General features: G+C 42.4%; 2 protein-coding genes across 2 annotated transcripts in view; both read left to right on the top strand.

The window, feature by feature from the left end:
- Tace (ADAM 17-like protease Tace) overlaps positions 1–4,201 on the top strand; it is a 29,564-nt gene extending 25,363 nt beyond the window's left edge. The window contains exon 21 of the mRNA XM_084588645.1: positions 2,330–4,201. Coding sequence (XP_084444771.1) covers positions 2,330–2,546 — 217 coding nt within the window. The 3' untranslated portion in view covers positions 2,547–4,201. The remainder of the gene's footprint in view (positions 1–2,329) is intronic.
- A 1,938-nt stretch (positions 4,202–6,139) lies between these two features.
- LOC146207567 (dihydrolipoyl dehydrogenase, mitochondrial) lies at positions 6,140–24,091 on the top strand. Its single transcript, XM_084588633.1, has 14 exons — positions 6,140–6,285; positions 6,731–6,818; positions 7,085–7,164; positions 7,298–7,436; positions 14,547–14,647; positions 14,737–14,880; positions 15,050–15,151; positions 15,668–15,892; positions 17,399–17,535; positions 19,084–19,145; positions 20,165–20,292; positions 21,486–21,623; positions 22,616–22,705; positions 23,838–24,091. The coding sequence occupies exons 1-14, from the start codon at positions 6,244–6,246 to the stop codon at positions 23,901–23,903; spliced, it is 1,542 nt and encodes a 513-aa protein (XP_084444759.1). The 5' UTR covers positions 6,140–6,243; the 3' UTR covers positions 23,904–24,091.
- Positions 24,092–25,583: the final 1,492 nt, after the last annotated feature.

Here is a 25,583-nt window from a genome sequence, read left to right as displayed (position 1 = left end):
GAATGGAATTTTCTCGGCAATAAATCCCCCTTTTGCTGTATATCCAGAAAGAGCCATGGAATCGATTTCTGATAAAACTTAAAGTCTTTCTCATTGTTTCTTTAGCATTTCCAGCATATGCAGTTTTCGGTATGGAAGCTATGGGTGCCAGTCAGCAGCTGATTGACATTTGCTTTCGGCACAGAAATATGTGTGTTCTAACTAGACGTCGATAAGTACATTTGCAGTAAGAGCGAAAGTGGGCTAATCTTGTCACTGTTTTTCAGCACTAAATGTCCGGAAACTATGCACCAACTAGCTAGCAGGAATGTTCTCTGAAGAAAAAAGAAATTTAGTGAAAAATTGGTTTTTGCAATGCTTGCATCGTTCCTCTGTTGCTGCTGTTGGCATGACTGACACAGCAGCAAAAAGAGCGTGGTATTTGATTATTTGAAAGCCACCACTTGAATGCTGGCATAAAGGTCACTTTTGATCTCCATCGCCTTATTCGAATGCAACCAGGGTGGGTAGCTAAGCCTGAAGGTACCCTACAAATAATCGAATTCTAAGCAGTAGTTGTTAGCAGCAAGCTTTTTGTTGTGCTGATGATTTGGCATGGCAGTTGTTTGATGGTACACTGGTAACAAGTAGGGATGCTTCCCTTTGTTGTTGTTTTTTTTTGCATAATCTGTCACAGTGCTCATTGCAGCAACATGAATTTGTTTGCGTCTTCAAATTTGTGGTGGTGCATCCACTTAAATGCAAGCAAGATTTCCGATGTGTCCAGTTTTATGTGTATGGCCCCTAATTTTCTGCAGTTCAGTAGTTCCATGAAAACACTGGTTTTTAATATCTTTCATGGAACTTGGTATCAGCAGCCACATTCTTTTTCTTTTAGTGATAATGTGTTTGTGGACATCAGGAGGAATGATGCTGACCGTTGCATCACTTGGAGCGTACCAAAAAAAGAGAATGATCTAGGCCTAACTGTTTGCTTGTTGGGGCTCAGATTTCGCACAGAGGTAGCACGGTAACTTCAGTTTTGTATTACATTTATGTTTGTTATTTGCCAGATGCAGTTATAATTGATTATTAAAAATCTTCATTATTCGATGCAACGCCGAACCAAACGAACAAACTTGCGTAGTGCACGTTGGAAAAATGACTTATCCTTCATTGCAGTCTCCATGGTAGAATGTTCAGTTTTCTGGTGGGTGCAAGGTGTTACTATCGCAGATTCTTTGTTTTGAGTTTGCAAAAATAAATATCTGCCACTGAAAATTGGGGCTCATATGTGAAAACTGCACGTGACTCAGATGCATATTTTGGAAATTTCCAGTAAATGGTTGCAAATTGTAATTCTTGAAGGTTCCTTACTAGAAGTGCGGACAGTGGAGGCTAGTAAAATTAGAGTGCTGCTAGCACTAACCCCCCCCCCCCCCTCCCCCACTGTCAGATTTGGCAGTGTTTGTCGGTCTAAAGCCTTAAAAAGCCTTGATCTTAAAATGAAGTAAAACATTTTATGGCTGTGAGTGGGTTCCGATTCATTGGCGGTGTGAACAGATCACCACTATAAGGTCCATAATCACCAGTCTTGCCTACCTTTGTCTGAGCCATGCCTAACCTCAATAACTGAGCCTGAGCCTCAATAACTGAGCTGAATTGAACAGACCACTATAAGGTCCATAATCACCAGTCTTGCCTACCTTTGTCTGAGCCATGCCTAACCTCAATAACTGAGCCTGAGCCTCAATAACTGAGCCGAATTGAAACCTGATGTGTTAGCACACCTAATTCGCATTTGACCTAGTACACATAATTGTCAGTTATTTTTTGGAATTTATCATGTGAGCTGCAGTTGCTATCATGCCATTTCGCAATGCTGCAATGCTCAGTAGCTGCTGATTCCAAGGGTCCGCCATTCGAATGCTGGCTTGAGTGGCCATATTTCATTGGAGGTGGATATAAAGATGCCTGTATTCAGGGTGATGTAAGCCTGGTCTAAACATCGTCATGTGGTCTAAGTTGATTCAGAACACTCCGCTACAGCATCCCTCTTTACCAGCATTTCACTTCAGTACATTAAACTCCAGTACAATGTTATTTCTTTTTGATGAAGATGAATGGAAATGGAGTGACCAGTGTATGCTACTGTATGTTGACTTGAACTGCACTTGCCTTCCTGGTTCTGTTTTCTTTGCAGTAGAAACTTTGAAAGTGATATTTGTTAAAATTACTTTACATAAAGGTTCCTGTTCCATCATTCTTTTTGGTTTAGAATGGAGAGTCTGTTAAGTAGAGCCTGGGCAACTGAGCATAATGCAAGCTGTGGTATCTGTCTACATTCCAGGGGCGTGCATGCGCCAAGGTATGAAGGGCGCCTCTACGCACGGCCTAGCAGTGTCGCCGAAGGTGGCAGCTATGGTAGGCACGACCCATCCGACTACTACCACCACCACCATCCACTTCACGCACAGAGCTATGGACGACCAAGCACAGCTTCTGTCTCGTCTGAGCGGCCAGGCAGCCGCTCAAGGCAACACATTGAGAACTACACAGCTCTTTAGACAACAGTTGCACTTGTCATTCAGGCGCACAGTTTTGCTCGCCAGTTTTATCCCAGTTTCACAGCAAGGGCTGCAAGCATTGTTGTGATTTCGTTAAACAAGGGCACCTGATGCGGTTAATGTCAGTGGTAAATCTGGAGTGCCAACAAGGCTCAGATGTGGCTAGCTAGTAGTAGCCATTTTTTATAGTTCGGCCAGTGCTTGCTTACCCTGAGAATATTTATGTCTTGTGTTACACATGCCGCACTTGTGTGTGAGCAGTCCGTATTGCTGAACCAGTCACATGGCTTCTTGTTCTGGGAACCTTAATCCAGAATGTTTCACGTCAAAAGATGTTCTTGGCGAATAATTTTCATGACTAGTATTTGAAAAAAGAAAAAAAAACATGTTTATGACAGTGTAATATCAGGTAGGCTTGCATTTTGTACACTGAAACGGGTACACACAACTATCTGGGTCACATTCAATTGCAGTGATCATATGTCTGATGAATTTTTGACCAGCACAGTGACTGAAATGTAGAAGCATTAGCCCAAGGTTTTTAAACATAAACCAGTGAGGGTTGCTGTTTCACACTTTTGTGAAATGCCCTTTGTCATCTACCCTTGTGGAACATGAGAATTACTTATCGTGTGATGCCATGCACATTTTCTTAGAGTAGTAGTGAGAAAAAGTAATTGTTTTAACTTTCATAAGTCATTTGTCATCCCTTTTTCATCTGTTTGGTCTTAATTCACACAGTTGTTTGCATATTTCCTATCTTCTTCTGCTGTGCCATCAATGTAGAAACAATTTTATGTTTCTTTTTACTTTTATTTGGCTGGACTTGTGATTCACGGCAATCTAGCTGTACTTTTCGAAGGGTACACTTTCGGTTGTGAATTTTTTGAACTTGTGTGCCAACAACATTGCCCAGAAGTCTGTCATTTGGTCTCTACTGAATGTTCCTAACACCTTTTCATTTTCCTTAAACAATAATTCAAGTTTTTGTTATTTTTCTCATACTGGTGACTTGAGTTTTAGATTTTGCACATGATGATTTAACAGCATTTGCTCTTAGTAGGGCTGTGAAGAGTTGTGATTTTAATCCAACAGTGTTGTGTTATAGATGTTTTTATTGTTATATCATTCTACTTTGCTCATTTTCGATCAAACTGTGCAGTATTTGTATGTATGAGGGACGTTAATTTCATGACTGAGGACACAATGTCTTAGTAACTTCATAGTGAACACATTTTACTTTGTGTTTAAGAAACAATTACAAATAATGTTGTTTTTACTTAGGGTCATTTTTCGCTCATCGGTTAATTCTGCATGTGTTGAATTTTATGCTGTTTTATACCAAAGGCTCAATGCTGTACCTGGCTTGAAATTCGGACTGCATGCTCTTGCAGCATTTGAGTACTTCTCTGTTCAGTCATGAAAAGAGTCTTTGTGCTACTAATTCTGAATTGCTCATTTGTGTATATACAGTGTTTAGTATACGCACTTCTTGGTTCATTGCATCCGTTGGTCTACAGTATTTATTGCCATTGTAGTGATGCAAGACTCTTGTTCCGGTTTGGATTGTTCTAGTCACACAAATTCCATAAATGCAAAAAAGTTTTGTCCTCTGGTAACTGCTTTGAAGCGAGAATAAAATTGGTTCTCCTTTTCTTCTGTTTTTGTTTGTATACCTTGTTGGCATTTGACTGGCTTGAGGTCACCAAAAGCAGTGTTACAGTAGCATGTTTGTATTTCTATAGCTTCTCTTCATTTATTTAAGTTGATGAACAAGAAAGTTGTTTATCTTGGTGCACATTGCTCTTTGCATATCTCAGATTGTGTATGATGTCATCATCATCTCTCCAATTAACCTGGTCCTGTGCTATCTTCATCCACTTGACCCCCGCAACACCAGTGCTTAATAAGTTAGTGCTATAGGCCGTGGTAAGACATTATTGGCTCGAAGAACTACAGTGATACAGAACGACAGAAGTATGCACAACGCACTCGTGTGCTCGTGTGTGTGCGGCATGCAGAAACCGTACCTGAGAGGCATATCATCAGCGTACTGAACAGATCTTGAAAAAATGCAATACCTTATGCTTTAGATTATAGAGGAACCACAGCTAAATCTTTCAAAATTTGCATTTGCAGGTCAATTAAGGCGTATAGCATCGTCTGCATTGTGGTTTCTTTTTGTTTTTTTTTTTGCTTTGGAAGTGATGATGCTAGCTGTATGCACTAGAGTGTCATAAATGTTTTCTTCACCGGGCACAAGACACATCAAATCAATATTTTAGATAGAATTTTCAGATGAAATTTATTTATTTCCTAATGCGACGTTAAAGTAACGCTTTATAAACTATTGAGATGTCCACATGCATGAAAAAGGTAGATTACCCACTCGAGGATGCTGCAGCAGCTGTAAGAAATGGTGCAAATAATATGAGATGCTTAGAACGAGTGTCACTGAAAGCTATGTTTCTGCAGGAGAAAAGAGCAACATGTTTTTGTGATGTTATGCACACTGCAGCTGCATCGAGAGGACTTTGTCATGTACCTATGTTGATGTATGCATGCGAGAACAGAGCATCCATCTCATTCAGCATGTTCGTATATTTTTCTCCTTCTGTTATCATCTTGTGTTCAGTCGCAGCTAGCCTCTGTGGTTTCGCTTAAAAGGTAGCAATAAATTGGCAACAAATGCTTTGCGATACATCCCCCTTGCAGTGGCTCAGTGGTTGAGGTTGATCCCAAGGACTCTGGTTCGATCCTTGCCATGGTGGCTTTTTCGATGGAGGCGAAAAGCAAGGCGTCCACATTATACGCTAAAAAACCCTAGGTGTTAAAAATTTCTGGAGGCCACTGTTATGGAATTTCTCAAACAATAATTTTGGACGTTAAACGAAAATTTTGTGGTCAGAGCATACCGAACGAAAAACATTTTGTTGCTTAAACTGTTCACTTGCTTGGGCTCAAATTTTGCACAGAGGTAGCATTTTATGGTAATTTTCATAATACTACATTTGAGTGGGGCACTGCCTGAAGCGGTCGGACTTATTCATCAGATTTTTCGTTGCGTAGGAATGGTACTATTAACACTTCATCTTGCATTCATTGGAGGAACTATAGTCTGCACACCTTTCATTCATTAATTCATTCATTCATTCATTCATTCATTCATTCATTCATTCATTCATTCATTCATTCAGTGAAGCTTTAATTTCCGCCATTTCCGCCGTATAATATTTGCTCTTATCGGCGTGAGAGATGTCGCTACATGTTACGTTGTTGCACAAGTTTGTTGTTCTTGTTTGTCATTGCATCAGGCAATAATTTAACGACTATATCTGATAGCTTCAGGCATGCACTCTACCTAGATGCAATGCAAAACAAAAATAACTATTAATGAAGTCTAAATTTTCGATAATTTCGTATCTCTTGCGACAGCAGCGTCATCTAGCACAAATCATAAACGCATACACATAAGGCATATAAACTTTGTAAGTAAATTAATAAGCTAACGCGAAACCTATAAGTTTCTCTTATTGAGAAAAGTTGAAATATATAGATTAGATTAAAATAAGTTGAAATAGATGTTTTCAAATAACTGTAGTTCAGTATCCCACGGTTATGCGACGCTGTAGCCGAAATCAGTCGATTTTGCCGTCTGTTTGCCCTTCCCGAATAGAAAGACGTGCGAAACGACAGCATGCAGTCAAACTTGTGGGCCAAGTTGATTCCTGCACTTAGGGTGAGGTCTAAGTACAATTTTAACACGCGAAAAAGCCGTGCTGAATGTTATTTCTCACAAGGACAGCCTGTTGAGCGCTCGGCGACGCGTGTTCTTGGTGCACCCGTCCCAAAGATAGCAGACCGAAAGCGCTCGGAGCTTTCGCCGGTGTTTTTCGTGTTTGTGTGGGCTGTGAAAGTGCATTATCAAGTGAATTGTGCGTGAGTGCCTCGTTATTCGGGCAACGCATAACCTGGATCGTTTTGGCTCTCGACAAATTATTGTAATCTCCTTGTGTGTCAATGCTGTAACTGTTTAGCTGTGCTGCCTTCGTGTGGGCTCTGCCAACTGTAAAAAAGAATTATCAGCACTACCTTCGAGTTGTCCGCGACGTTTTTGTGTTCGTTTGTCTCCTGATCTGCCAGTCGCTACGCGTTCCTTGATTCCTATGTTTGTCCGGATGCAGGCTCCTACCTTGCAAAGGTCAGCGTGCACGGGCATTGTGGTACCTGGTGTCCAGACGTTTCACCACCGAAACTACTCGAGTAGTGCAGGTGAATGTGTGATTGAATTATCAGCGGCATGATGCCCTAGAGCTTACGGTGCACGTATTACGCATAGCATGTGCGTTTTTTGTTGGCATGGATTATATTCGCGTTCGCTCCTACATTGCATCTGACTGCCACTAGTGCGGCTTTCCTTATTATGCCGCGGCTTTCTTATCTGTTGGTGTTTTTCTTTAATGTGTCGGGCATGATGCATTTTCTTGAGATCTGACGCTAGTAGTCTTCATTCTTCTTCTTCTTCTTTTTTTCTTCAGAGGAACAAGACCTGATTGTCATCGGTGGCGGTCCTGGGGGTTATGTGGCCGCTATTAAAGCTGCGCAGTTAGGATTAAAGGTTAGTGCAAATGTTTTTTTTTCTTCCACAACTAGGTGGTCAGAGCCGACTTCCTTAAAAAATCTGAAAAACACAAATGTTGTGATCCTGGTTACTTGAATTTAATGCAGTGTTCTACTTTGTTTATGCACAGACAACCTGTATAGAAAAGAATGACACACTGGGTGGGACCTGCCTCAATGTGGGGTGCATTCCCTCCAAGGCATTGTTGTACAACTCCCACCTTTACCACATGGCGCATTCTAACGACTTCAAGAACCGAGGGATTGAAGGTAATTGCTGATTGAAGCTTTTGGTCTTGTGCTTCTGTAAGCATACTCCCACAGGGGGCATCTGCAAAGCAAATGCTTACGTGTGTTGTGCGACACCACGGACCCCCGAGCACCCAGGCTTGTTCATGCATGGCATTGTCATGACCAGAGAAAGGGGATCCTGGTGACTGAGCTGACACTGAATGTTCAGAACTTTAAGGCCCCACTGGCAGCGGCAACATATCACTTTGGCCCCCGCTTCTGGCTTACCTGATGGAGAAATCAGTAGTCGCAATTTCCTGCCTTCCTTCCATTTTTAGCTTTCCTAGCCTCTTCCTTCTTACCTTTCTTTTGTCCCTTTATTGCTTTTTTTTTCTGGCAGCGAGGGTTAACCTGCGTGGTGTCACTCCCCCGAGTTTTGCCATATTTGGTTACAGTGGCAGTGTACAGCTAATGTAGGCAGGGCTTGCTTTCAAGTTTCCTGTCCTGTCCCCTTTAGTGGCACGGGCAGAGGCACATTATTTTTATTTACTTTTAGCCTGCCTCACCATAATATATGTCCTGTCCCCTTGTTAGGCTCATAGTAAATGGCTGACGTCACAGCTGAGTAATACATATTTTAACACAGTAGCGTTAACAGTGCCTTCGCGAGGGGGGTACGGTCCGCATCGGGTGCCGTGCTCAGGGGTGCAGCTGGGCAGTGAGAGGAGGAGGAAAAGTGGGGGGCGAAATGACTGGAAAATGTGATCTTCTCGTAGATTGAATTATTCTGTTGTGAGGAGTGCTTGAAAACATATGCCTTAGTTTATGCCAGACACTGCATGTAATTTGAACGTTGGACCACCGGTCTTGTGTACGTGCCTGTACCCTACGCCGGAGCATGTTAGACGACACCCGTCGTAGGCCATGCCGCTGCATTCCCTCTTTTTGTGTATGTGCAGTTCACTCTCCTTTTCAAAGCGATGACTGCAGCAGTCTTTTGTCATGTTCATTTATCTCCTGTGCCTTTCTTGCTCCTCAGCCGAGTCACACATCCGCCTCACACTTTCAAAACGCCAAAAGTCACGGAATGCCTGTTGCTCAGTGGAATGGCAAGTCTGATCAATGGGTGCTGACTAGAAAAAAAAAAATGAGAAGGGGGGCACCTTTAGCAAGGCCAGGGGCTTTAAAAGAGGAATTGAGAGTGAATGTACCCAAGGCTGCTCACGTAGTGCATTTTGCAGTTCTTGCCTTTTTCCTCTGAAAAAGGCAATCAATGTTAAAATGAGAAAAAAATGAGCCTGGAGATGCCCGCCGTCTCCCAGCTCCAAAAGGCCATTTCGCACTTAATATTTTCAGTTGGTATGGTAGGAATGTGTGTGTAACATTATGCGCAAGTGAATTTGCACCTTTGTCCTCTTTGTTCTTAATACTGGGCAATCACCTGTCTTAAGCCACTTGCTCAGTGAACTTCCTTGCAACTTGCACTTGCTAGTGTTTCTGCTTTTCGGAAATATGTGCTTTTGATGTGATTTTCTGCTGAATTATTAGTCGTGGGGCGCAATCTCTGTGGCCAAGTGTTAAAAAGAAAAGAATGCCACTTCATTCCACTGCATGGTTGGGTTCAGAGTGAACTGCAAAGCAAACCATGAGGTCAGAGGAGGCAAAAAGGAAGTTGTGATTAAATGCTTAAAATGCGAGGACGGGGAGAGGGGGGGGTGGGTGCTGCTTGCGCCTTCGCATCGGGTGTGGGTGACCCTAGCGACGCCACTGAGCATTAAAAGCCCCACTTTGCAGGAAATCCACTATTGTCAGTGTTGTCGGCATTGGCATTGTGAGCAAAAATCGTGGGCATAGCTCTGGTGGGCGGTTGTAGCCAGGTGACAAGGCCAAGTACTGATTTGTTGGTGGTTTGTGTGATGTCATGAGACCACATGGCAGGAGCTGCCAACTTGAGCTGCTTCTTTGAGAGTGTGAGATGAGAACCGAACCTTCTAGGATCCTTGGGCGATGAGGAAGACATGCTACTCCTGGGTCATGCAGGCATGTTCGTGTGGCTTTGTTAAAGTAGGGATTTGTATGTTAGGTGGTCTTTCATAAAGTTGGGTAGCTTACGGCTGTATGCTAATGAATATGGGCAAAATAATAGAGGCACAAATTAAGGGATTAGTGGTGAACTGATTTGTAAAGTGCATTTAGCAAACAAGGAGCTGTGGATGGGAGCCATTAATGCTATTCCGTCTTGCTCTTAAGGATGGAATTTAAAGGGACAGAACACTGGAATTTAGGTCTTCAAATTTTTCGGCGCAGTGGAAAGATTGATGTCTAAAATTTTCAATTCCATAACGGTTTTGATAGAAATGCTGTAGAAAGATTTTACCGAGAATTTTTCTATCAGTGCATGCGCCTGCTTTTATGTACCGATGCTGGAAGCCATGAGCATCGACTGCGATGACGACTGGTGGTCGACAAAAAAGATGTACCGAAAACAAATATAAATTTCACTCTCCAGGCAGTAATCACATTTTTTGCGGAAAGTAACATCCTTTTCAGTTTCACACTCAATGCTGTTATGGCACAATAATGCACGCCTCATAGACAAAAGTTTTAGTGGGCACTATCATCGCTTCATTTACGCAATTCCAAACCTTGCAGCGCCATCTAGTGGCAAAACCTGAAAGCATGCCTCTCTCGTTGCAAAAAAAGGGTGGTTTTTATTTAAGGACGCACTGGAGAGAGCTCAAAATATAATAAATTATGACGAGCACTTCTGGAAGAAAGAAGAACAGTGTGCAGTTAGGAAAATCAGCGATATTTTGCCGACATGTAGTCAAGTGGGGTACTACAGTGAAAGTAGTGGGGTTTCCCAGCTGGATAGCGCCTCAGTTGTTTTTATGCGATTTTCAGTGGCAAATTAAAATTGTAAAGCCTTTTTTCTTTGATATTGTAGTGCTCAATCGGCACTATATGAGGCAAGGTCTTTTCACCTCTGCCATAATCTCATGACATATTTTGACCAGTGTTCTGTCCCTTTATGTGACCACAAATTTTTTTATAGCATTTCCTTCCCTCAAAAATGATTACTAAAAAAAAAGAATGCGGATGGAGGCAACCATAGTTTTGGAGTGAACATAAGACTATTTTCCCAAATTTCATGTGATCCATAGTGAAAACTCTGAAAAGCCAGCCTGTACAATATTTCCCACCATTTTGCCTCAACGCCCATGTTATAAACTTTCCAGCAGGGACCACCTACTGCTTGAAGCTTGTGAAGACGCCCAATACTCAAATCTCAAAAATATATCATTTGGATAGATCCCCATTACAGTGATAGCCCAAGGACCTTTTTATTTTTTAACACATCTTGTGTCGTAATTTCTGAGAAAATTCTCTTGAATCTTACTGAAAACAACAGAGACCTACTCACCAAACACCTCATGCTTTCCTTTGCATCCGGTACGCTCCGTGGCTCATTCGAGATGGGGCACATAAAACTGAAGATCTGAGTATATATTTTGAACTCCCAATGATGCACCAAATGCTGAAAAATTGACCATGGCTCTCAACGCTACTGTGGTCACCATACTTGTGCGAAATTTCCATCTGATGATCACATTATCTAACGGCTGCAGTGTTGCACCATGCTGCGCAAACTGTATAAGGAACTGTGCCGCATACTTGCAGTTATTTTCATCCTTGAAAAGGGAAAAATGAATATTACCTGTCAAGACAAAAAAGAACATAACCTTTTAAGAAGCACGAAAGCAAGTCAAATAAAGCACTTTTGCATTCACCATGAGAGTAAACATTGCAAATGCTGTGCACAGGGGCGACATAGTGCATCATGAGAGCCTCTAACACATACACCCACCAGTTTGCAGACCTCCAGTGTCTCTGAGCAGGTGACAGATACAGCTCCTAGTTTGTCCCCACTGCTGCTATTACAAAGATCTTATGAGCATGAAAAAAAAAATATCTGATATCAGGACCAAAAAAATCTATCAGCCTAAGCTTTTACACAGAAATCATAGCGCAGTAACAACAGAGGATGAAGCGAGGACGGTACAGGCACTACTATCAACAAAGGTTTATTTCGATTTCTGGAGCATGCACTTCTGGTTTGCAAGGGGAAAGAAGGGAAGAGAAACTATACAAATTGCCACGTGCCACCTACGGCAAGAAATCCAGCTTTGTCTTTGATAGAGCCACAAGCTGTTTGCTAATGCAGTCATCCCCTGATCGTGCTATCAGTGACACTTCCACTGCTTGACCAGTCCTGTGTGGTGGTTATATAAAGGAATCGTTTGGGTGAACAAGGGATGATTGCGTCAAGGTATGATTGTGTTAGCGAATCGACCGTGGCTCTGTCAAAGACAGAGCTGGATTTCTTGGCATAAGTGGCACATGGCAGTTTTTGTCATTTCCCTTTCTTTCTTTTTTCTTGTGAACGAGGAGTGCATATATATGCTACAGAAGTGCAATAAATCTTTGTTGATGGTAGTGCTTGTCATATCCTCGCTTTGTCTTCTGTTGTTATTAAGACGAAAGCTTTACTTACCACCATTCCTCCGATTCCAAGCAGAGCGCACTGACTGCTGCTCTATGTTGGGCTCATGAGCACTGTTTAGTAATTCACCTTGTCTAGCGTAAGGATGCTGTAGGGCGCTGAGCGAAATGACAACAGCAGCAGTAAGCAAGGAAAAAAACAACATTAAAATGAATAAAAATTGCAAAAATCTGCTCCTAAGTATAGGTTGACATGAGTGGTTTGATGACGTCTCTGCGACTGTCATAGCCATGAGTCATGTGACATCATAAGTCGATGATGTCGTAAGGTATGTGACATCACTACCAGCGACATCAGTGGTTTGATGATGCCAGACAGCCAAAAGGTTGAGTCAAACTACCTTGAATGTTACGAGACACTGACGTCAGACTCCGAGTGGTAGCATCATCTTAGGCCGAAGAGTGTTAGTCGGACCTTAACAGAATGGGTAAGTAGATGTAGGAAGTCGTCGAATAGGAGTCAACGTCACAGCAACACTAATGCTTTCTCATTCTCCCAATGTAGTTTCTGCAGTGATCTCTAAGTTTTTGTGCTATGCTTTCTGTGTAATGATGAACCATCATGCCCAGAGATATTCTCATCTATAGTTGTATTCTAAAAGTCCATACATGGCGTCCTGATTCACTGGAACTGTTGTCGACTTGTTAAAAGCTATACTGACGTAAAAGATCTTCTAAATTCAGTTTCCCCAATTGCTTTTTGTTTACAGGAGACTAACCTTGGACCTAAACATGCAAACATTTTAAGAATATATAAAGTATTTCATTGAAATTGACGGCAAGCTAGTAGGTTGTCTGGAGGTGTCACTAGTATAGTTTAGAGTAATGTTGCAACTCCTGAAATTGAGTTTAAAACGAAAATTGAAGCTGTTTGAGTCACTGTTCTACAGTTTAAAACAATCACAACATGTTCTGTATACCTCAATCCACATTTAAGAGTTGCACTTCATGACTTAGCACTTTTAAAACAGCCGCTAGAGCCATATCTGGTTGTTAGGAATTTTAATGCACATTCCACTTCTTGGGGAAGTGAATAGACTGACACTAGAAACCACATTTTATGAAGTTTCATTTTGTGTAATAGTGTCTGCTGGCTCAGTACTGGCAAGCACACTTGTTGCTCTCCAAGCACTGGAAGAAAGAGCTGTACAGATTTACCCTTTAGTTCACCATTAGTTGTACTGATTTTAAACTGGATATTAACCTATTAATTATTAAACTGGAGTGGTAATCTTCCTTTCGTAATGAGCTTATCATCCCCAGCAAACCTCACTGTTGGAAACTTCACTTAGCTAACTGGCTGCTGTTTCGAAAAAAGGCCAGTTTGGAAGAAATACATATTCTTATATGATTTCAGTGTTGACGAACTCAACGAAATGTTCAAAACCTGTATCATTGACAGTATGCACCTAGAGTCCTTGAAAGGACTACTACAAAATCACAAAATTTGGTATGCACAACATAGAGAAGCAAAAGCGAAGCAAAATAGAGTGCGGGGAATTTTTTGTCGATGCCTTACACAAGAGAACCTTATCAATTTTGAAAAAGCAAGGGTCAAAACACGAAATATGTGCCATAATGCCGAGAAAGGTTCTTGACAAAGCCATGTATTATCTATAAACATTTCTATCACATTGAAAAAGTTTTGGGAAATGGGGGGGCAAGTTTTTAAACTTGGTTGCAGCTTCTTCTCCTTTTTCTGATCCTTTTCTTACACCCCCTGGTACCCAAACAAGTCTTAAGGAAAACGCAGATATACTAGGGGGGCATTTCTCTCAAGTTTCTTGCACTACACAGACTTGTTTTTAGAGTATAAAAGCACAGCCGAGAAGCAAAGCTTCATACAAATGGCTGCATTAATGAGCATTACTATAATTTGATTACACTTCAGTAATTCATGATGTATTTTTTGGCTGGTAAAAGGAATGAACATGGCCTTGATGAAATTCACTATGAAATGCCTGCCCAAAATATCTTTTGCTGCAGGTCGCTTCAAAGAATTGATTTGGTACCAACTTGTTTTGGAGACCTTTTTTTCTTCTGATTGCTTAAAACTGTCGATTGTGCTGTTTAAGCAAAATACTTATGTATTAGTATTGTTTTTGGTTGTTAGGTAGTTGCAGCACTGCTTCTGAGGAAGTGTTTTAATGGCTTTGTTTAGTTGACATGCTTCAATCTAGTACATTTACGCAGATGTTAACAGCTTGTTCAATCAATGAAGATGTGTGCAGGAAGCGAGGGTCCGGCTGACTGATCTTGCGGTTTTGATTTTGCCTTATCGTCGCCGAGTGAAGCCTTGCTGCCGCCGAATTGCGGTGTGCTTACAAAATATTTCTGCATGAAGCATTAAAAGTGCACTCGACGAATGCCGATAGAAGAAGCAGTATGAGTGGCAAGATGAGCATCAGAACTATGCAAGATTGGTCTGCTGGACCTTTGCTGTTTGCATGCACTTTCGCTGATATGTGCTCTGGAAAGCAGCAGTTTTGCCATCACTTGCGTTCTCCATTTTACTTTTGGTATGCCTGTAAATACCAGTGTTCAACAGTGTGCATAAATATCTTTTTCTCCTTTCTTGCTGTATAGTTGACAATGTACGTCTGAACCTTGAGAAACTTATGGAACAAAAGAGTTCATCTGTAAAAGCTCTTACTGGTGGAATAGCACACCTTTTCAAACAGAACAAGGTAAGAATTTGTGTACCTCTGAGGACTTGGTATAGTACTTAAAACATTCTTGCCTACTAAATATTTCTTTTGAACTCGTATGGTTGCAGGTCACACATATCCAGGCTCATGGCAAGATCACTGGAAAAAATGAAGTTACAGCCCTGAAGCGCGATGGTTCATCACAAGTTGTAAAAACCAAGAACATTTTAATTGCCACAGGGTCGGAAGTAACACCTTTTGCAGGGATCGAAGTAAGTACACTTCATAAGTCTTTTGTAGTGGCATTGCAGAATTTTAGTAGAATGAAATTGTCAGTATGAATAAACAGGAAGATCTAATTAAATCAGCTTAACTGACTACACTCCTCTGTCTTGCACTGTTTTTTTCGGTGTTGCAAAAAAAATTTTTTTCTTCTGACAGGTAGATGAAGACACCATTGTGAGCTCGACAGGTGCGCTGAGTCTCAAGAAAGTGCCAGAAAAGTTGGTTGTAATTGGCGCTGGTGTAATTGGACTTGAACTGGTGAGTGATGCAAAGGCAGCTCTTGCATATGCCCAGAGAGCCAGCCTTTGCTTGGAGTTCGCTGTGCTGGCTACGGTCTACTTATTATTATGTAATTGTTTTTTTAAATGTAGTTTTGAGTGGTGGGCAAGTGGTGTGACGTTTTTATCAGGGAGTGTGTAATTTTCCTTCTAAAAAGTCATCACATAACTTCGGTGAGCACTTGTGCCTATTTAAGGATTTTCGTGAACCTTGCATTCTTAAACAACTCTGTGGCTCAGTGTCCATCATTGCACTGTACAGTGAGGTTTATTGAAATATTATGCTTACCGCCAAGTGCTGTAAGTGTAGTGCGAAAAGTAGTAGTACAAGCATTGATTGAGATTTGCTGCTTGTAACTACTGCTTGTCTTTCCACACAATGTCTAATAATGAGCTGACTTTGTTTGATAGTTCACTGCACCTGATAATTCTTATTGTGCTTAGTTCTTTTCGTACTGTCCTTTTTCCGTCAGCTGAGGCTAAACTTTTGCAACAGGGTTCAGTCTGGTCTCGACTGGGAGCCCAGGTGACAGCTGTGGAGTTCCTGGGCCACGTTGGTGGCATGGGCATCGACATGGAGATCTCCAAGAACTTCCAGCGCATCCTTACGAAACAGGGTCTGAAATTCAAGCTTTCCACAAAGGTAACTGGAGCTACCCGCTCAGGCAGTACCATCAAAGTCAGTGTGGAGGATGTCAAGGATCCCTCTAAGAAGGAAGATGTAAGTCCTCCATCTCTTCTTTGGCTTTCTTCAGAGAACAATTCAGCTCTTAGGTGCAGCAAAGCAACATCATACATTCAGCTAAAATTCTGAGTGGCCTGGTAACTTGTGCACATAGCAACTGCTTGTATTGAGCTGCTGAGTAGCACTTCTGTTCTCCAGGAAAAATGAAAAGTTTTGTTCCACATTGCTGTGCAGCTTGCATTGGCCCTTTTATGAATTGCACGGTTTTTTGTTGAAGAGCATGTGTGCTGCAAGAAAATTAAATCACTTCACTTAACTTTGTTAAATATCTATGATGAAAGAAGTGCATAACAGCTATATTTTACCTGTACTCACCTGTGGGCAGAAACATGGAGTTCATGGAATGAAATCTGGAATGAAGAGTACAGCTAAAATTGAGCACTACGCAGCAAGCTGTGGAAATGAAACAATAAAACGGCATAAGAGCAGCAAGCAAGCAGAGTGGGTTAGAGAATAAATGAATCTAATCGAAATCAAGAAGAAATGAGTGTGGGCTGGGGCATGTTATACGAAGGCAAGATAAGCAGTGCTCACTAAATGTAACAAACTGGATTCCAAGAGCAGGCAGGTGTAACAGGGGTGGCAAAAGGTAGGGTGGACAGATGAGGTTAGGAAGTCTGTGGAGATAAAACGGCAGCAGCAAGCACAGGGCAGAGTTAAGTTGGAGGGATATATGGGAGAGGCCTTTGTCCTGCAGTGGGCATAGCAGGCTGATGATAGTGAACAATGAGAGGCACAAGAACGGGCATTTGTTTAACTCCAGATATGTTTCCGCTGGTTAACCTTTAGAGAGATTGCATGTATTTTAAATTATTACATGCAAAGCGCACCTCAAAAGAACACATCTATTGTGTGTGACGGGTGTAGTGCGAGCAAGTGCACTTGAGTGTAACACCGTGCACTGAATTAATGCTTGTTTCCTTGACAGCGGTTCTCCTGGTGTACAGGTTTTTTGATGTACAAATGATTCTGCTGTTCTCAGCCAGTTCGGAGCAAAAGAAGGGGGAAAAAAAACACTAAATACATAGGTTTTCTTGGGAAACCTGTAGTGCAGCATCAACTACTGCATGATTTCCACAATGCTGCGACGGCACAGCTGATAGGGACAGTGGCAGGCAATTGCAGCTATCAAATCTTGTTAATTAAAGTCATTCTTGGTAGACTCTTGCTCTTTGGTGGAGTAAAGCTGAGATAGAAAGTCTACGAGGCAAAGAGTAAGCTGAGGAGCCAGTGACCGCACTAACTATGCTCCAGTAGTTCTTGCACTCCATCCTACTATGTGATTAATTATTTCAAAACCAGATGGTGCTGCATGTCAGATTTAGGCACGCATCCTGGGCAGCTCAAAAAGTGCTGCTTTAGCATAGGCAATGGGTCAGGAAACGTGTTTTCACCAGAGCCTTAACGGTAGGACTGTGCCAGCTGTAATCTCACCCCCGTGATTTCGATGCGGTCCTTTTTTTTTTTTTCTTCTTCTTTTAGGTGGAATGTGATGTCCTTCTGGTGTGCGTGGGCCGGCGACCTTACACCGAGAACCTCGGCCTGGAAGAAATGGGCATCCCAAAGGACCAGCGTGGTCGCATCACCGTCAACTCTCGCTTCCAGACAAGCATCCCCAAGTGAGTGGTTGAGCTACATTGGAACTACGAAACGAAATTAAGTCTGATGCCGCTTCATTTGTACATTGTCCCAATCCAGAAGTGGTAGCCTTACGGCTGGGTTTAAAATTAAATGTTCTTTGGTGCAGGAAGCATGTCCCTGAAGGACTGGAGTAAGCCTGTGGCCTCAGCAGCCACGACCACGCAAAAGCTCATGGCACTGGCATTTTGCATTTCAGGGCTTGTGTTTCAGCAGTACAGTTGAACCTGGACCTTTCTCAAATTTCTCAATTCCGCACTGCCAGCACCTTTGAAGCGTCTGTTTTCGAGGGCTTCGTGTAATGAAGCTGTTCAGGGGCCAACAGCAGGCACAAGGCAAGAAAGGCATGCCTGAAAGTGCAAGCAATGATAATGAAAAGAGTCAGTTCCTAAGGCAACTCCGACTTGGCAGGACGAGAGAGGAAATGCTAGAAGAGACGGATGCTTCCGACTTCCCCTCTCCCTAAATCTCAGTGACGAGTTGCACGCACAAAATCACACGTCACACGAAAATAAAGACAGAGAGCAATTTCGTCCTGTGACTGTTTTTGTTGCACAACTCGTCATTAAGTAAAAGCCATGCACCAACTAGCCCAACAAGAGGTTCTTCTCAACTCCCCCAGTCTCTGCTGTGTTTCGTTTTTCCCATTTTTCCCAGCATATTTCTGCCCTTGCCTCGCTCACTTTTCCCACATTAAACTTAGAGACATTGTGCAAGCTGTGTCTGGGGTACTGGTGGCTGCTGCTGCAATTGCATTCTTGATGCAAGTGCAAAATGTTACTTCATAATTTGACTTCAAGCGACCGGGCGTTACTGTGAATGTTTCCTGGGCCACCTTGCTGAAAATGCAGTTTTCATTTTGCATTGCCCTTTCAAGCCTTTTGCATGAACACAATTTGCAACAAAAAATTGTGGACTTTTCTCAAGTTCAATAAGCAAGTTTAACTGCATTACTACTTAGATAGGCTTTAAAGAAAGAGAAAGCGATGATTATTGAAGATGTAAAGAATGACTTAAGCAGCAAAGTCAGCAAATCCAAAACCTTGTTTTTGGTAAAGCTAAGAATAACTTCGTAGTTAGAGAACTAAAAGGGCCATCCTCTTTCTATGGAAGAGCTGCTGGCAAGTCTATGAGCTCCCTGAAAACCTGTGTCTCAAGAAATGTTTGTTCAGCAGATAGTGTTCTGTTTAGCTTTACTGCAGCGAGCTATTTTTTTTTTTTTTTGCTGCTGTGCTTCAGCTGGAGGTGCTTTGTATGCAGTCCAAAATCAAGAAATGGACACGGGCAGCAGGTGATGTAATGTGTAGAGCATGTAACCAGTGGCTACTGGAAGGAAGGAAAGCGTAGAGTGAGATGGACAGATAAGATTAGGAAATTTTCAAGGATGGGGCGACTGCAGCTAGTGCGGGGCAGGGCTAATTGAAGAGACTTTTGTTCTGCATTGGATATGGTATGCCGCAGCTGGTGATGATTTTCTGCTTGTGGAGTGACTGAGATTGGACAAATATACCTTTGTCTTTTCCTCACAGCATTTATGCAATTGGTGATTGCGTGCCTGGTCCAATGCTGGCACATAAAGCAGAGGACGAAGGTGGGTGGATTTCTTTATAACATGCTTTTCTGTATAACATGAACTGGTGGGCGAGTTGGTTAGTTTTTCTTTATGCACGTGTGTGTAATGAGTATCTTGGATGCTGTGCGTGTACTGTTTGTTACAGACATGTGCTACGGTGCTGGCTTAATACAAACCTTTTTTATTCACAGAAAGTAAATGGAATAAGCTGCCTTTCAAAAGAAGCTGTGAGCTTGACTGAACAGGCTTCGCTGTCAAACTCAGTTTTGTGCAATTTGAGGAAGTAGATGTTATTAAGTTTGGTTTGATTTGTAAGGTTTGAAAGCAACTCGGGCTATGAGAGATGTCGCAGTGGAGAGCTTTGGAAATTTTGACCACCTAGAGCTCTTTAACGCGCACCGACGTCACACAGCACATGGATACTACGTTTACAGAATTGACAAGCCCTGTCTGGTGCCAGCTACTGTTTTTGGCTTAGTGACTTACTATTGCAAGCAAGTGAAACAGACTAGAGAATTCTAGTGAGAATGTTAGTATTGGACTGTTTTGGTTTATTGAATTGCACCATTAGACGAAGCGCCACTTCTAGGGGCACAGTGTACAATTAAATATAGTATTAATTTCCTACTGAACAAGAGTTCGATAAATTCGACCACCACTGTGCTTTTGCATGGGATTTTCAGGTGGTTTACTGTGCGTTAAGCTTGCTTTGTTTCTTGTGTTCGGGAGCTACTCTACAGTCACAGTCAAAAGGGGCCTACTTTTGAAGTCATATGGTGACATACTTATGGTGCCTGTCAGTCTCAAAAAGATTTAAATATGTGAGGACGAGAGTCTGCCGTCCCCTTCATGAACTTGCATATTGTGGTGCTCTGTAAACACCTTACAACAGGACTGTGGCTTGAAAACTTTGACCAAGGCTGTACATGTCTCATACATATATTTTGTTGTGTCCTTACATTTGTGCCTGCTCAGTCTGCATGATGGTGCGATTATGAATGCTTGTGGCTGTTGCAAATCGCTCATCCCATGTGCAGGAATTGTCTGCGTTGAGGGCATCGTGGGAGGTCCAGTGCACATTGATTACAATTGTGTACCTTCGGTCATCTACACTCATCCAGAAGTTGGGTTCATTGGCAAGACTGAAGAGGACCTCAAATCACAAGTGAGAAGCAGATGCTGTTTTCGTTTGCTTTGCCAGCTAGCAAAGGAAGGCTTCTCGGTTTTTCAGTGCCCGCATTGGCACTAGGGTGTCTGTAGCTTTCTCCATCATCACAGGAGGAAGCTGGAGAGGATGAGCTTTTAAGGAGAGAGCGCAGGAGACGTGAAGTGAGAGTTGAAGAAGTTACGACAAATCAGCCGGACTCTGCAGTTGCTGATGGGCAATTATGGCTAGTCAGCAAGGCTGTGCAGGGAGTGGCATGTTCATCATTTATCAACGTCTCCATTGGAAAATGCCAAGCAGCAATGTGGGGAGCCTGTTCAAACTGCAGTAGTGCTGTGCACGAGATGTAACAGAAACAGTACCGCACTGAGGTCTGTGCCCGGGATATGACATGTAGTACATAAAAAAAAAAAAAAAAAAAAAAAAAAAAAGTGCTGCATTGGGAACTAAAAGAATAGCACCCTTCATTTTTTAGGAGCATGAAGAGCAAGCACGTGATGCCACTTGCAAACACGTGGCTAATCGGGCCCCTGAGGTGTGACTTCTAACGGCAGTGTGAAAATATGACATTTTAGCTGCAGGTTCGGACGTGCCATGCAAATGCAAGGCTTGACATGACCTCAAAATTCATGCCCGCTGAGTAATGCAGAGACATGACGTGTATAAGAAAGCCAAGTTGTGTTCACAGGAAGGCGATTCACAAAAACCTAGCGCTGAAATCTGTTGTGTCAGGGTATGAGCGCCAGATTATTCTTTAATGCCTTGTTTTGTCACTTTAACCTCATCATATAATGGTCTGTGATGGAATCCTCCTACTGATGGGTATAACAAACTATTTCCTTCTTGGCCTAGCTTAATTTGAATAGTTTGTCACACATCAACCAGTGTGCCACGAGTTGCCACGAGTTTTACCAGGTCACTACATTCGACTCTTGGTAATTCAACTTGAAAAGAGGAAAAAATTTAAGCAGGGCCATCAAAACTTCAATTGGTGTGCAGTGAGTGTTTGCATGAGAGCTTAAATTTTGATCGATACAGAAAAATCACATCACTTACTGGTTTCCAAGGGTAGGAAATGGGTTTCCCAAGTTTTGATTATAGTACAGTAACGTTGCAATATAGATTACAGCATGCAACCTTGATGCTTCAATGGCAGTGTCACTCTGTCTGAGCGCTGTTGACACTCCACGCAGGGTGTCGAGTACAAGGTGGGCAAGTTTCCCATGGCTGCCAACAGCCGGGCCAAAACGAACAACGAAACGGATGGCGTTGTGAAAATCTTGGCGGACAAGCAGACAGACAGGATATTGGGATGCCACATGATTGGACCGGTAAGTCCATCTGCAGGCATTTTACACGCCAAGTGCACAGTCATCTGCACCTTTGACCTTCATTTCGGCTCACGTGCTACATGTGAATTGATTGATTGCTTTTAACCCCAAGTATTGTGAACTTGTGTTGGTGTTCTAACATTTGAGGTAAAATAGCAGTACAGTCTGCATCACCTCTGTGTAGAGTGCTCAGGCAGTACATTTCCAGTCGTTACGTTTCAGAAGTAACTCTTGGGTAGGAGTAGTGCCAGATAATCCTGGTATAAGAGTTTTAGTTAACCGTGATCTGTGATCCGCCACCGTGACCCTCTACCGCGCGTGGGCAGGGCGCACAAGCTGATTGCTCCCGATGCGGCAGGTCTATGTGCCGACATCCAGTATGTGGCGCCATCTATCGGTGTCGGGAGGATCTGGGCATGCGCATTGGAACGCGTGGTGGTGGATCTCTGTAGCAGATCACGGTAAACTAAAACTCTCTACTATATTCAAGCACTTTGACCAGAAATCAGGGAATGCTCTCCAGCTCGTTTTTGTTGTTCAGTACGCACTGCATGAGCACTCTGTGGAAGTGTCACAGAGACTGTGCATCACCTAGCATTTTGCTAAATACTAGTATGCGAGTGTTAAAGGAATCATTTCTGGTGTGCGTTTGATTTTCCAGTCATCCCCATGGTGAGGTTTCGTGAAATCGGCTGTAGCATGCCTAGAATTAAACTTGTTCCTTCTGCAGTTAGTATATTAATAAATTCTGTTCCAACAAAGCTGGTGCTAGTGACGTGCTCTGTGCATGCAACGGGGTGCTATGCTGAACTAGTTGGCGCACCCTCATAATATGGAATCAATACAAACAAAACCACATGGTCCTTTGCTTTTGATCAGCAGGGCTTCAGTGTTCAGCACAACATGTGTGCTCCCTCCTTTTTTTGCTTTTTCTTTTGCCTCATGCTGGATGTTGGTAACTGTTTCTGAATAAATTTCCGTGGTATCTGCAGAATGCTGGTGAGATCATCAATGAAGCTGCCTTGGCAATGGAGTACGGAGCATCTGCAGAGGACGTGGCTAGGGTCTGCCATGCACACCCTGTGAGTAGCATTTTCTGGGGGCTGTTTTGTGTTGCCGCTCTAGCTTAGCAGTGAAGGTCATGGAAATGCTTTGGCATGGCAACTGTGTGGTTCATTCACAGCACAATGTGTACACACTCGAGTGCCAAGGTTTCGATGCATGTTAAAGAAAAGCAGATGGATGAATCTGGTAAAAATCGTCCTGTTAGTAGACTATGAAAGTGCACTTCCATCGCTGCTACGGGGCAAGCGTGAACGACGTGAGGCGTGAAAACAAAACTACCGCGTGGGCAAATGCTACGTGGGCAGTGCTGTATACGATCCATGCTCAAGTCGGCTCATACACATGCTTCTGTTTCTGCATTTGTTTTCCCGCCTGCAGCTTAAAAATGCTATCTTTAGGTTCTTATAGACGAAGCCACAGAGTTTGTGCACAATTAATTCGACTTTCATCATAAGCAATGCAGGAGCGCGCACATGTGCTTAAACTTTATCTGTTCCGTACATCGTTCCTCTTCGCTGCAATGTCCCTTCCACTAACAGCTTCTCGGGTAGACAGAGAGCCATCGCAGGGCATACAGGGCATTGTGGGCATTCAGAGCCAAGAAGCCTTGCAAGTTCCAAAGAAGCATGCTGCTCGAACCGGAAGTGGAAAAAATAAATAAGTACAAATAAGATGAGAAGAAACTCCACGGACAACAGTGCACCTTTTTTTTTTTTTTTTTTTCACACATGATTCCCACCTACTGCATTTCTTGGCTGGTACATTTTAGTTCCGCGGTCTCTTGAAAAACGCAACAGCGGGGCTATCATAACGCATGATTTGGATATGCGAATACATTAAGCATATTGCTCCCTCCCTCCATTTTTTTTTCTTCGTGACAGTGCTTGGATGCAGATTCTGTGTCGCATGCCTTTTGGAAGATATGCCCATTCTAAATGCCAAGCACCAGGCTTTATGGCATTACAGCATGACTGAACTTGTAGGTAAACTAGAACTAACTTTCAGTGTGAAACCTGCGTTAATTTAGCCAAACTATCCCTTGTTTTTGGAAAATATTCGGTGCCTTGAATGCTTACGTTGTAAGGATGTCCTCAGAAGCCTGGCAGATGTGGTGCAGTCAAGCCTCCTTTTTTTTTTTTTCCCTTCCAGACTGTTTCTGAAGCATTTCGGGAAGCGAATCTTGCTGCGTACTGTGGCAAACCCATAAACTTTTGATGTGATCCCAATGGGCCTGGTGATTTCATTGCATTACCAGTCAACTGGTACTCTGCCTACGACAGGAGGCAGGCGTCATGTGCAACGCAACCAACTGTAGACCCGCGTGCATTGTATAGAATCGTGTTCTTAAAGGAAGTACGATTACAAAGTGTTTGAAAGTGTAATAAAGCCACTTTTAACAGCTACTTGAAACTTGGCAATTGCTTAGAGAAGCTGAGGGTTTATTCTGAATAATTCAGCTTTAAGAAATTCTAGTCTTCTTGAAATTCTTGCATGGAATACTAGCCAGATTTGTAGTTTAGAGATTGCTGTAGTATTCTGCAAATTTCACTGGCCGAGTATACATAGCTTGTATTTTTGTGCATTTATGTATGAATATTACACGCACATTGTTTTTCCAAAAAAAGAAAAGAAAAATAGACTGAACCTAACTCTACATGTACATCAAATTTGTAAGAGGCAAAGGCGTTAATGCCATGCCTAAACTCAAGGATAGGGTGTATGTTGCGATTATGTGAACGTGGAGTGTGCTGCAAAACAGCAAAACTTAGTGAGCACGTCGGTACCTACTAGCAATTTTAGCAACTTTGAGATACGTGCCAACGTGAAACATCTTTGCAAGATTGAGAAAAATGTTTTCAAAGTTGTGCATTCTTGTACGTGCATTATGTGTATCCCATAGCCTTATAAAGCTTGCAAGATTTAAAATAAGGCATTGTTCATGCTACTTATTCTGAGCTTAGAAATTAACATGAATAAACAAATGAAATATTTTCGCATATGTCACTGCCACGGCCCACGAGTAGCAAGCACTGGATCTTGGTGTGCTTTAATTCGGTGAGATGGCGGCTTAACTTGCAGCAATACATTTAGGAGAAATTGTGGTTGCAGTAATGAATAAAATTGTTTGCTTCCAGTTTTTACTTCACTCAAGAGGCAACTAAACGTTCAACACTAATGGCATCATTCACACTCTTTACCATATAGCATCATTGCAGAAGGTTTATGTCAATGCAAAGTGTACAAAGTATATACCCACCAGGACATTTGTTTCGCAAAAGGCTGTAATCTGTGTAATAAACTGCAGTAAACTGCTCCACCCCAGCAGCATGCGTTGTGCCAGTGTGGAAATGAAAACTCCGGGCTTGATTTTCGGAGGAGGCGAAATGCATACGCGAGATTTTGACGCACAGTGAATACTAGCTCCAGGCAACAGCAGTTGATCTGCATACCTTTGCTGTGCAGTTTCTTGTCGCCAAAGTGGTGGGTCTACAATGTGCTAAACAACCGAATCTTTAACCCCCTGATAGTAAACAGCTATTCGAAAATGCTTAGCGCAAATAAGTGCTGCCATGCATTGCCATACGAAGTTTTTTGCATTCTGTTCTTGCAAGTGAGGATCCTCACTTGTGAGAACTGAATGCAAAAAACATCGCTCTGCCAAGGTTATTACTAGTCAAGAGAATTCAGTAGACAGGCCAAGTATTTGTTTGCTAGTAGTAGCCCCCAAGCTTGACCCAGATTGTTAATCTGCATGACGTGTGATATTTGCAAGGCTTTTGTATAGCAATATGTTTAGCTGGTAAACTCTCATTAATTTGGCTCTCAAAGGACCAGAGAAAATGATCAAATTAACTGGATATTCAAATTACCAAATGGGCCTGGAAAAAAATTCCG

This window comes from Amblyomma maculatum, chromosome 1, assembly GCF_055883805.1.
Source record: "Amblyomma maculatum isolate TAMU_Amacu chromosome 1, ASM5588380v1, whole genome shotgun sequence".
Lineage (NCBI taxonomy): Eukaryota > Metazoa > Arthropoda > Arachnida > Ixodida > Ixodidae > Amblyomma > Amblyomma maculatum.
The sequence above is the reverse complement of the archived record's forward strand: the minus strand, read 5'-3'. Positions and strand labels throughout refer to the sequence as shown.